We start from the raw sequence: 13,750 nt of genomic DNA, 5'->3' as shown, positions 1-13,750 counted from the left end.
TCCTCCTATTGTTTTACATTTTTTTTTATGATTTCCTTTCTTTTTGGAGAATTTCCTTTAGTCATTATCAGACAGGTCTCCTGATAACAAATTTTCTTAGTTTTCCTTCACCTACAGTTATCTTGGTTTTCCCTTTATTCCTGAAGGATATTTTCACCAGACACAGAATTTTTCTTAACTAAAACCTCTTTTTTTAATGTATTTTTTCATAGATTTTTAGAGACAGGAAGGGAGAGAGAAACATCGACCAGCTGCCTCCTACACTCCCCCTACTGGGGATTGAGCCTGCAACCTGGGCTTGTGCCCTGACTCTAAATCGAACCAGTGACCTCATGGTTCCTGAGTCGATGCTCAACCACTGAGTCACACTGGCTGGGCTCACTAGATACAGAATTTTTTTAAAATATATTTTTATTGATTTCAGAGAGGAAGGGAGAGGGAGAGAGAAATAGAAACATCAATGATAAGAGTGAATCATTGATCGGCTGCCTCCTGCATGTCCCCAACTGAGGATTGAGCCCACAACCTGGGCATGTGCCCTTGACCAGAATCGAACCTGGGACTCTACAGTCTGCTGGCTGAGGCTCTATCCATTGAGCCAAACTGGCCAGGCCAGATACAGAATTTTAAGTTGACAGTTCTTTACTTTCAGCACTTGAAAATGTTGTGCCACTTCCCTCTGGCTACATGTGTTTGGATACAAATTCTATTGTCATTTGAATTGCTTTTCCTTTACAGGTAAGGTTTCATTTCTCTCTTGCTACTTTTAAGATATTTTTCTTTTTCGTTCTTTTTTTCAGAAGTTTGATTTTCATTATTTATGCATGGATTTCTTTACATGTATTTTGTTTGAGATTCATTAAGCTGCTTGAATCTGTAGGGTTGTATCTTTTGCCAGCTTTAGCAAACTTTCAGGCAATATTTCTTTGAATCCTCTTTTAGTCCTGCCCTCTTTTTCTCTTTCAGGAATTTTGTGACATGAATGTTGGATCTTTTATTATATTCCCAAAAGTCCCCAAGGCTTTTTAGTGGGTGCTCTGATCTTCCTTCCTTTCTTCCTTCCTTCCTTCCTTCCTTCCTTCCTTCCTTCCTTCCTTCCTTCCTTCCTTCCTCCCTTCCTCCCTCCCTCCCTCCCTCCCTCCCTTCCTTCCTTCCTTCCTTCCTCTCTCTCTCTCTCTCAATCTGCTTTCTCTGTTTTTCAGATTGGGTAATTTATTATTCTATCGTCAAATTCACTGATTGTTCTCTCTGCTCCATTTTTCTGTCGAGTGCCTATTCATTGTTTTTAATTTCAGTTAATATACCTTTCAGTTCTTATATTTCTATTTGGTTCTTTATGTCTCGTATTTTTTTTCTGTTGACTTTTTATTTCTTTACTTATTTTAAGAGCGTTTCTTATTGCTTGTCAAAACATTTTCATAATGGCTGCTTTAAAATCCTAGTCAGATCATTTGGGTATCTTTTTCATCTTGTTGGCATCTGTTGATTTTCTTTTCATCAAATTGAGATACTCTTGATGAGATATTTTATTAAAACTTGTACATTTGGGTCATTATAAGACTCTGGGTCTTATTTAATCTTTTCTTTTTCCTAATGTTCTCTGACAAAGCTCTAGTAGAAGAAGGACAAGGTTGCTGCCCTGTTATGGTCAGGTAGGGGTGGGAGTCCAGGTTCCCTTCATGGCCTGTATTACAGCTGAGGGAGAGAGGAGTTGTGAATACTCTCAGGGTTGGGTGGATATGGGTGTTCCTGCTTGTCAGTAGGCCTCCACTGATAACACCCTGGCTGGGATAGGCAAGAATGTCTACTTACTGCTCCCCGCCTGGCTTCTGAAATGGGGCGGGGACCGGGGGAGAAGGGAGTTACCTCATTGCTGCTGGGCAGCTGTGAAAGCCCTGAGTGTCCTCTCTGCTTCCTCTGAAACCATCCTGGAAGGGCAGGGTAGGGACACCTCATTATCCTTGGATGGATGTGGAAATCCAGGCTACCCACCTGTTCTCTACTGACTCTACAGGGAAAGGTGGTCCTCATTACCTCTCAGCAGGGATGAAAGTCTGGCTTCCTACACTTTCTACCTCACCCTGGAGGGGAGACTGTGGTGCCTTGTTACAGCCTCACAGTGGCAGAAGTCTAGGCTTCCCATTAGCCTTGCTGGCATAGGGTTTTGTCAGTTCTTTTTACCTGAAGTAGATTGGCTATTATCTAAAAGTTTCGTATTGGTAATTTTTTTTCTTTTCTTAATTTCCTTTTTCTTTTTTTTTGGCGGGGGCGGGGGGGGGGGGGCGGAGTCTGGGATGTATGAGGCAAAAAAACAAACACCTCACACAACTCACCACCTTGGTGTTCATTGAGTCCTGCCATACCTAGCTGGTCTGTCTTCTCTCCAATATTCAGAATCATGTGGTGTTTGTTTCATACAAAAAATTTAGGACTAAAAAAAAAAAATTTAAGACTTTTAGTTTTTCTTAGTGGGATGACTATGGAAAAGTATTTCTCCATTTTTCCAGAACTAGAAGTTTTGTACTACTTTTTTAAAGTGATTTTTAAATGCTTATTTAAAAAGACATCAAACACTTGTAATGGTGATGAAACACCCCAGAAATAAATACAAACAACCAGATTTATTTACTTCTTTTTTATAAGTGGTTCTCTATAAGCAGACAAAATTAGTTCTCATGAGATGGTTTCTTGTTTATGTGGGCTGTCCCTTAGCAGTACTTTATACAAAATAAAATTTAAAAAACGAGAGAAGCTGAGTAATGTGACAGGCTTCATGTGGAGTCAATTTTATGGCTTCTTCTTTTCTAAAAACGTTTTCAAAAACAAAAACCTAGCCCTGGCCGGTTTTGCTCAATGGATAGAACGGCACCCTGCAGACTGAAGGGTCCCCGGTTCGATTCTGGTCAAGGGCACATCCCTGCGTTGCAGGCTTGATCCCCAGTAGGGGGCATGTAGGCGGCAGCCGATCAGTGATTCTCTCTCATCATTGATGTTTCTATCTCTCCCTCTTCCTTCCCTTCCTCTTTGAAATCAATAAAAATATATTTTTTTAAAACAAAACAACCTGGCCTTCTATTTGGGCTTGTATGGTACTCTGGTGATACTATATGTGATTATTGATATGTTTGTAGCAAATTCACATGTCATTTAAGTTACTAATTTCCTGTTATGGGGTCAGGGTTTGTTGTGGGTTTTTTTTAAGTCAGCAACCTAAAAGCCTGCAAATATTAAGGTATTAAAGCAATCCTCTATACTAATAAAAGGGTAATATGCTAATTAGACCAGGAGACCTTCCAGATGTCCTTCTGGACAAAGCCATGGTGGCAGGGCCGAGGCAGAGGCAGTTAGGGGTGATCAGACCAGGAGGGAAGGGCAGTTGGAGGTGATTAGGCTGGCAGGGGCGGGGGGCAGTTGGGGGCGATCAGGCTGGTGGGGGGGCAGTTGCGGGCGAGCAGGCCAGCATGTGGGGGGGGGGGGGCAGTAAGGGGCGAGCAGGCTAGCAAGGGGGGGGGAGTAGGGGGTGAGAAGGCCGGCGGGGGGCGGGGGGGGCGGCAGTTGGGGGCGAGCAAGCCGACAGACAGAGTGGTTAGAGGTGGCCAGGCAGGCAGGTGAGTGGTTAGGAGCCAGCGGTACCAGATTGCGAGAGGGATGTCCAACTGCCGGTCCCAGATTGGAGAGGTAGTAGGTCAGGCTAAGGGACACACACACACACACACACACACAGGCACGAATTTCGTGCACTGGGCCACTAGTATAAAATAAAATATAATAGTAGATTCCACATAATTTCTAATTAAGATAATATTCTTTCTAAACAGAACTGTTTCCCACGGCACTATATTCTTAATGTACATTATTTTTGGCCTTTTATTTCTATTGGGCTGTTTATCCCCTTGTTACTTTATAAAATCTCTTTATATAATCTATTTATCAATCTTTTGTTTGTACTTTGACTTGTAGAAGTTCTATCCAAATATGTTATTTCTCTCTTGATTTGTTATTCTACCTTTTATCTTTTTTATAGCAACTAGGTTCCTAGTTAATATTTCCTCTTTCTTTAAATAGTACAGGTAGTTTTTTAGATTTCTCATTGCAAGATTTTATTGTTCTGGTATTAAATCAAATCACCTATCCACCTGGGATTTACTTATGTATGTGTCCTAGTTGTTATTTTTTCAAATGGATATTTAGTTGTGCCAGCATCATTTATTAAATCCATTTCCCACTGAATTTAAATATTTATAGGTTCTCTATTCTCATCCAGGATTTTGTCTATTCCTATGCCCATAAATTTTATTAAGTTATAGTATATGCAAACACACACACACAGAGGATGGTAAAGATATGGTTATAAGGCTGTGTGATTTTGACAATAGTAATTAAGAATGGAGTTGCTTCTCAATGTTAACTCTATAATAAAAATGGGATTTAATGAAGAGGCCAGTTGATAACTAGCTACTGATAACTACCCCTGATGCTGCCAGATTAATTTTGCCTTTGTAAAATATTGAAAAGATAAATGTATTCCATTTTATGCCAGGTAGTTTGATAGGGGATAATTTTTCTTCACATCAAACTTATGAGGTTAGATTTATCTATCTTTTACAGATCAGAAAATGATACTTGATAAATAGTTAAGTTATTTGCCCAATATTTAACTATTAGGTGGTAAATGTAGGATTAAAACACTAATGACCAGGCTTTTTCAATTGTGCCAGAAATGAAATGTTTCATGTACTAGTAAAGTACTTTTTCCCCAGTTTTTAAAAGTTTTATTTTTAAATTATAGTTTACATTCAATGTTATTTTGTATTAGTTTCTGGTTTACAGCATAGCAGTTATATAATCATATACTTCACAAAGTGTTCCACCAATATTTCAAGTCCCACCTGGCACCATGCGTAGTTATTACAGCATTGTAGACTATATTCCCTATGCTTTACTTTACATCCCTATCATAACTACCAATTAGTACTTCTTAATCCCTTCACCTTTTTCACCCAACCCCCTAATGGCCCTTCCTTATGGCATTCATCAGTCTGTTCTCTGTATCTATAAGTCTGTTTCTATTTTGTTTGTTCATTTATTTTATTCTTCAGATTCCACATATAACTGAAATCATATGGAAAGTACTTTGAAAACTAAAGATGTATACAATTTGATATGATGATTATATCATCATCATCTCATCATTAGCATCTCTGAGGATTTTTTTGTTTTGATTTGAGAGAGAGAAACATCAATTTGTTGTTTCACTTATTTATACATTCATTGGTTGCTTTTTGTCTGTGCCCTGACTGGGAATCGAACCCACAACCTTGGGGTATCAGGATGATGCTCTAATCAACTGAGCTACCCAACTAGGGCCTCTAAGTTTTATGTTAAAACAATGTATATGCAGTGGAAAATGCACAGTAAAACCTATAGCTAAATAGTTCGATGAAAAATAGGTGTTCTTCAAGATATGGTCTATGAATAAAATGTTAAAAATTATTTCTGTTCTTTTAAACATTTGTTAGAGCCAAAGAAAGTTAAAATAAAAAAACCAAAACCTGAATTTCCTGTGTATACGCCTTTGGAAAGTGCATATATTCAATCATATGATCATGGAACTTCTATAGAAGAAATTGAGGAACAAATGGATGATTGGCTGGAAAACAGGAACAGAACACAGAAAAAACAGGTAAATAAGCTTTTGAAATTTTATTTTGTGTCAAGTACATGCAGACAAGTACATTAAATATAGATATACAGCTACATATGTCAGTGAGCTCAGAGATCTATCACTAGAGAACCAAGTTAACCATTGCCAAGATGAAGAAATAGAACATTGCTATTATTCACAGTGGCCAAGACATAGAAACAACCAAAGTGTCTTTTGATTGACGATTGAATAAAGAAGATGTGGTACATATATGCAATAGAATACTACTCAGCCATAAGAAAAGATGAAATAGTACCATTTGCCACAACATGGATGGAACTTGAGAATATTATGCTAAGCATGCTAAGCAAAATAAGTCAGACAGAACGACTCAAGAATCATGATTTCACTTATAAAACTGAAGGGAACAAATGAACAAACAAGACAAATAAAAACTCATAGACACAGACATCAGTAAAGTGCTTACCAAAGGGAAAGGGGGTTGGGGGGGAAGGGGTGTTGTAAATTGTAAGTAGGGTCAAATATATTGTGACAGAAGGAGATTTGACTTTCAGTGGTAAACACAAAAATGCCATATGCAGATGATGTATCATAGAATTGTACACTGCAAACCTATATAATTTTATTAACCAACTAGAGGCCCTGTGCATGAATTCATGCAACAGTGGGGTCCCTCAGCCTGGCCTGCAGGATCAAGCTGAAACCGGCTCTCTGATATCCCTTGAGGGGTCCCGGATTACAAGGGCGCAGGCCAGGCCAAGGGACCCCACCGGTGCACAATCGGGGCCAGGGAGGGACACAGGATGTTGGCCAGTTGGGGAGGGCTCCAAGGCATGTCCAGCCAGTCTGCCTCATTCCCGATCAGCCAGACCCCAGCAAATCTACCAGTCAGAGCATCTGCCCCCTGGCGGTCAGTGGACATCATAGCAACTGGTCGACTGCCCTCTGGTGGTCAGTGCACGTCATAGCAAGCGGTTGAGCAGCCTTAGCATATCGTTAGCATATTATGCTTTGATTGGTTGAATGGACGACCGGACACTTAGCATATTAGGCTTTTATTATATAGGATGTCGCCCCAATTAAAAAAGAGAGAGAGGGACAGAAGGAGGGTGGAAGGGAGGGGACATTTCCAATACCCAGAAGCCTTACTCATGCTTCCTCCTTTGGCCCATGAGCCAGGAGGTCACAGTTTGATTCACTACTTTTCTTTTCTTCCAACTAAATATCTATTATCCTGACTTCTAACATCATAGATTAGTTTTTCCTATTGTTTGAAGTTTATAAATGGAATCATCCTTCATCATTTCAGACTGCTATAACAAATATATAATAGACTGGGTAGCTTAAAGAACAAACATTTATTTCTCATAGTTCTGAAGATTGAAAAGTCCAAGATCAAGGCATCAGCAGCTTTGGTGTCTGGAGAGGGTGCTCTTCCTAATTCATAGACAGTAGTCTTCTTGCTCTGTCCTTATATGGCAGAAAAGGTGAGAGAACTCTCTGAGGTCTCTTTTATAAGGTCACTTATTCCACTTATAAGGGCATATCACAATGGAGTTATGATTTGAGGGGAACACAAACATTTCATCCAGAATACATCCCATATGTAATCTTCCATCTACTTTCCTCTATTTAATATAATATTTGTGAGACTCATTTATTATTGTGTAGAGCAGCGAGTTATTCATTTATATTGCTATATAGTAGACCATTTAGAAATATATACAGCACAAATTATTTTTTTGTTGGAGATTTGCATTGTTTCTAGTTTTTTTTTGTTTTTTTTGTTTTGTTTGTTTTTTGTTTTTTAAAAATATATTTTATTGAATTTTTACAGAGAGGAAGGGAGAGAGATAGAGAGTTAGAAACATCGATGAGAGAGAAACATCAATCAACTGCCTCCTGCACATCTCCCACTGGGGATGTGCCGGCAACCCGGGTACATGCCCTTGACCGGAATCGAACCTGGGACCCTTGAGTCCGAAGGCCGACGCTCTATCCACTGAGCCAAACCGGTTTCGGCTGTTTCTAGTTTTTGACCATATGAATAATTCTCTTGTGAATATTATTATACTTCTAGTACAGTTTACAAAAAATGTAACTTTCTATTTTTGTAGTTATGTTGCAGGGTCAACTTCAGTAAATAGTTCTAAACGAGTTTTTTTTAAATGTTTGTATCAATTTCTATGTAAGCAGCATGATATGAAATTTCTAGTTACTCTACATCCTTGCCAGTACTTGGTCAAGTCTTTTATATTTTAACCATTATGGTAAGTTATGTAGTGACATCTAATTATGTTTCAATTTGCATATTCTTTGATTAATAAGATTGAATTTATTAAACACTGGTATCCTCCTATACAAAGAGCCTTTTCAAGTCTTTTTGTACTAGGTTGCCAGTGTTTTTACATACTGATTTGTTATGAGTTCTTTTTATATTTCAGAAATGAGTCTTGCATATATTTCCTCCTTCTGGCTTGCCTTTTTACTGTCTTCATGGTATCTTTTGATGATCAGAATTACTAATTTTAATAATCAATCTTTTCTTTTTCTTTATTTGGTGTTTTTTGTGTTGTGTTTAAGAAATATTTTCCTATCTCATAATAAAGACTAGAGGCCCGGTGCACAAAAATTTGTGCACTGGGGGGGGGGGGGGTCCCTCAGCCCAACCTATGCCCTCTTGCAGTCTGGGACCCCTCAGAGGATGTCCACCTGCTGGCTTAGGCCTGCTCCATGGTGGATTGGGCCCAAGCTGGCAGTCAGACATCCCTCTGGCAGCCCGGTAGCCCTCAGGGGATGTCCACTTGCCAGCGGGGAGCAGGCCTAAGCTGCAGTCAGACATCCTTAGTGCTGCTGAGGAGGCAGGAGAGGCTCCCACCACCACTGCTATACTGGAAGCCATCAGCCTGGCTTGTGGCTGGGCAGAGCTCCCCCTGTGGGAGCACACTGACAACCAGGGGGCAGCTCCTGCATTGATTGTCTGCCCCCTGGTGGTCAGTGTGTGTCATAGTGACCAGTCATTCCCAGTCCTTCTGCTGTTAGGGTCAGTTTGCATATTACCCTTTTACTATATAGGATAGAGGCCTGGTGCACGGGTGGGGGCCGGCTGGTTTGCCCTGAAGGGTGTCCTGGATCAGGGTGGGGATCCCGCTGGGGTGCTTGGCCAGCCTGGGTGAGGAGCTGATGGCTGTTTGCAAGCTGGTCACACCCCCTTCAGGGTGGGGGTCACCACTGATTTGCCTGGCCAGCCTGGGTGAGGGGCTGATGTCTGTTTGCAGGCTGGTCACACCCCCTTCAGAGTTGGGGTCTCCACTGGGGTGCCTGGCCAGCCTGCGTGAGGGGCTGAGGGCTGTTTTCAGGCTGGCCAAGCCCCCCGGTGACGGAAGCTCCCAGCCTCTCCTTTTTTTCTTTTTTCTTTTTTTATTCTGGGATTTATTTACCTTCTATAATTGAAACTTTGTAACCTTCAGAGGAGCTCAGAGCTGGCCAGGGCGGGTGGGAGGGAAACCTCCTGCTCACTCCAGCTCTGTAGCCATGGCTGACTGAAAGCAGATATCTGGGGTTTATTTATCTTCTATAATTGAAACTTTGTTGCTTGGAGTGAAGCTCAGAGCCCACCCCGGCAAGCAGGGAAGCTTGGCTTCCTCCATCATTGGGGCAACCAAGCCTCCTGCTTGCTCCAGCTCCGTGGCTGCAGGCCGCCATCTTGGTTGGGTTAATTTGCATATAGTTGTTCTGATTGGCTGGTGGACATGGCTTAAGGCATAGTGAAGGTACGGTCAATTTGCATGTTTGTCTTTTATTAGTGTAGATATTTTCACCCTAAGTCAGTGGTTCTCAACCTATGGGTCACGACCCCTTTGGAGGTCAAATGACCCTTTCACAGGGATCGCCTAAATACATCCTGTATATCAGATATTTACATTATGACTCATAACAGTAGCAAAATTACAGTTATGAAGTAGCAACGAAAATAATTTTATGGTTGGGGGTCACCACAACATGAGGAACTGTATTAAAGGGTCACCGCATTAGGAAGGTTGAGAACCACTGCCCTAGCTGGTTTGGCTCAGTTGATAGAGCGTCTGCGGACTGAAGGGTCCCGGGTTTGATTCCGGTCAGGGGCACATGCCCGGGTGGTGGGCTTGATTCCCAGTGAGGGGCGTGCAGGAGGCAGCCAATCAATGATTCTATCTCATCATTGATGTTTCTCTCTCTCTCTCTCCCCTATCCCTTCCTCTCTAAAATCAATAAAAATATATTTTAAAATAAATAAAGATATTTTCAAATCCTTCTAGAAGTTTTAATACTCTACTTTTTACATTTAAGATCAGTTATCCCTGGAGTTTATTTTTGTGTTGGGTGTAAAGTAATGATCAAGTTTATTTTTTTTCCAAAATATTTTCATACCAATTTACCCAATACCAATTAATAAAAAGACTGCATCCTACAGCTCTACAAATGTCTGTGTTTTCATAAAAGTGTCCATTACCATATGTTTCTATTGCCAGACTTTTCATTTTGTTTCACTAATCTACTTCTCCATCCTTGTGCTGATACCATACAATTTTCACTACTGTGCCTTCATAATAGATATCTGGTACAATAATTTTCCAGCTTTATTTTCCTTCTATAAGATTGCCACTTCCTATTTTTGTATAAATTTTTAAAGTATCATTTTCCACAAATTATTCAGGTGCCATGTTCACTTAGAATTACATTGAGCATATAGATCAATTTTGAAAGAATTGGCATTCATACAGCATTGACTCTAAAACCCATGAGTAAATCCATTTATTTAAATCTTTTTAAAAAATTAACATATTGCAGCTTATTATGTGTACATATTACACATTTTTTCTTGGATTTATTTCTGGGTATTTAGTGGTTTTAGATGGCTTTGTGTGTGATTATCTTACTTAAATTTCACTTTCTACTATACTTAGTATATAGAAATACAGTTGATTTTTGTATCTAACAATCTTGCTAAATTTTTTAAAATTCTAATAGTTTTTCTGAATATTATGTGTGTGTTTTTTCTCTTTTGTGCTAAGAATCTCCAATACATGTAGAGTAGGAGTGATGATAGGCATCCTTGTTTCATTTTCAATCTCAAAAAAAAGCTTCATCTATAAATTTTTAATAATATTTTAAAATACATTTTTATTAATTTTAGAGAGAGGAAGGGAGAGGGATAGATATATAGAAACATCAATGAGAGAAATATCAATCGACTGCCTCCTGCATGCCCCCTACTGGAGATGAAGCCTGCAACCCAGGCATGTTCCCTGTCTGAGAATAGAACTGTCACCTCCTGGTTCATGGGCCAATGCTCAACCACTGAGCCACGCCGGCCAAGCCATCTATAAATTTTTTATATTTAATCATTAAAATTACTTATTGAACTTTTTCACCATAATAAGTCTAGCTGACATACATAGTCACCATACATAGTTACAAAAAATGTGTGTTTAATAAGAACCTTTAAGATTTACTTTGCTAGCAACTTTTAACTATGCCATACAGTATTATTACCACGCTGTACATTACATCTCCATGACTTGTATATTTTATAACTGTAAGTTTGTTCCTTTTGATCCCCTTCAGTCAGTTCACCCACCCCCACACCCCACCTCTGATTAGCAGCAATATGTTTGCTTTATCTGTGAGCTTAGACTTTTTTTTTTAGATTCCACTAAAAATGTGAGGTCAGCCCTGACCGGTTTGGTTTAGTGGATAGAGCGTCAGCCTAAGGACTGAAGAGTCCTGGGTTCGATTCCAGTCAAGGGTATGTACCTTGGTTACAGGCACATCCCCAGTGGGGGGTGTGCAGGAGGCAGCTGGTCGATGTTTCTCTCTCTTCGATATCTCTAACTCTCTATCCCTCTCCTTTCCTCTCTGTAAAAAAACAATAAAATATAGTTTAAAAAATGTGAGGTCATTTGTGAGATCATATAGTATTTGTCTTTCTCTAACTTATTCTACATAGTATAATACCCTTTAGGACCATCCATGTTGTGGCAGATGATAAGGTTTCATTCTTTTTTGTGGCCAAGTAATATTCCACTGTATAGATATACCACAGTTTCTTTGTCCATTCATCCATTGGTGTACATTTAGGTTGTTTCCTAAGCTTAAGTGCTGTAGATAATGCTGCAGTGAACATGGGGGTACATGTATCTTTTCCAGTTGTGTTTTTGTTTTCTTCAAATAAATACCCTCAAGTGGGATTGCTGGGTCATATGATAGTTCTGTTTTTAATTTCAGCCACTATTTTCTATAGTGGCTGCACCAATTTACAATCCCTCCAAAGTACCAGAGGATTCCCTTTCTCCACATCCTTGTCAACACTTTTTGTTGATTTATTGATGATAGCCATTCTTATAGGTGTGAGGTGATATCTCATTATAGTTTTATCTTGTATTTCCCTTATAATTAGTGATATTGAGTATTTTTTTTCTTATGTCTGTTGGACTCTACAGAAATATATGATTGGGTCCTCTGCCCATTTTTTAATCAGATTGTGTTTTTGGTGTTAAGTTTTATGAGCTCTTTATATATTTTGAATATTGCTTAGTGGGTATCATTGGTGAATATCTTCTCCCATTCATTAGGTTGTCTTTTTGTTTTGTTGATGGTTTCATTTTCTGTTCAAAAACTTTTAAATTCAATTTAGTCCCATTTGTTTATTTTTTCTTTGTTTCCCTTGTCCAGGGAGACATATCCAAAAACATATTGCTAAAAACTATGTCACAGAGTTTTAAAGAGATAGTCTTTACCTCATTGTATATTCTTGCATCCTTTTTCATAGATTAGTTGACCATATAGGTGTGGGTGTATTTCTGGGCTGTCTGTTCTCTTTCATTGATCTATGTGTCTGTTTCGATGCCAGTACCATGCTGTTTTGATTACTAGAGCCTTGTAGTTTGATATTAGGTAGTGTGATACCTCCAACTTTGTTCTTTTTTGTCAAGATTGCTTTGGCTATTAGCAGTCTTTTGTGGGGGTTTGTTTGTTTGTTTGATTTTAGAAATTTTATAATTATTTGTTCATTGGTATTTTAATAGGAATTGCTCTGAATCTGTAGATTGTTTTGGGAAGTGTGAACATTTAACAATGTTAATTCTTCTTATCTGAATAAAGCATATTCTTTAATTTATTTGTAACTTCAGTATCTTTTGTACTTTTCTGATTACAGGTCTTTTACCTCCTTGGTTAAATTTTTTCCTAGGTATTTTTTAAAATATAGTTTTGTTGATTTCAGAGACAGGAAGGGAGAGATAGAAACATCAGTGATGAGACAGAATCATTCATTGGCTACCTCCTTCACGCCCCCTACTGGAGATTGAGCCCACAACCCAGGCTTGTGCTCTGACCAGAAATCAAACCATGACCTCCTGATTCATAGGTTGATGCCCAACCATTGAGCCACACCAGCCAGGCTAGGTATTTTTTTATGCAATTGTAAATGGGATTGTTTTTAATTTCTCTTTTAGTAGTTTGTTATCCTGTATAATAAAAGGCTAATATGCAAATTGTCCTTTCTGGAGTTCGACCTACTGCAGGGGTCCTCAAACTACAGCCCGCGGGCCACATGCAAATACAAATATTGTATTTGTTCCCGTTTTGTTTTTTTACTTCAAAATAAGATATGTGCAGTGTGCATAGGAATTTGTTCATAGTTTTTTTAAAAACTATAGTCTGGCCCTCCAACGGTCTGAGGGACAGTGAACTGGCCCCCTGTTTAAAAAGTTTGAGGACCCCTGACCTACCGGGAGTTCGGCGACTCGCTATGATGTGTGCTGACCACCAGGGGGTGGTGCAGAACGAAGGAAGGCCCCGATTGGCCCTGATCACCAGCCAGACCTAGGGACTCTACCCATGCACGAATTTCGTGCACTGGGCCTCTGGTTGATGTATAAAGATGCAACCAGTTTCTGAATATTAATTTTGTGTTCTGCTATTTTACTGAATTCATTTATTAGTTCTAATATTTCTTTTTGATGGAACCTTTAGGGTTTTCTATATCATGTCATCTGTAAAAAAAAATATAGTTTTACTTCTTACTTCCCAATTTGGATGTCT

General features: G+C 39.3%; 1 protein-coding gene across 1 annotated transcript in view; it reads left to right on the top strand.

The window, feature by feature from the left end:
- The window catches only part of DNAJC1 (DnaJ heat shock protein family (Hsp40) member C1), a 202,904-nt gene that overhangs the window by 117,742 nt on the left and 71,412 nt on the right, over window positions 1-13,750 (top strand). Inside the window, exon 8 of the mRNA XM_070432751.1 lies at window positions 5,520-5,683. Coding sequence (XP_070288852.1) covers window positions 5,520-5,683 — 164 coding nt within the window. The remainder of the gene's footprint in view (window positions 1-5,519; window positions 5,684-13,750) is intronic.

Source organism: Myotis yumanensis, unplaced genomic scaffold, assembly GCF_028538775.1.
Source record: "Myotis yumanensis isolate MYYU_CA2020_CCGP unplaced genomic scaffold, mMyoYum1.0.hap1 SCAF_1, whole genome shotgun sequence".
NCBI lineage: Eukaryota > Metazoa > Chordata > Mammalia > Chiroptera > Vespertilionidae > Myotis > Myotis yumanensis.
This window is presented reverse-complemented; position numbering and strand designations above follow the sequence as displayed.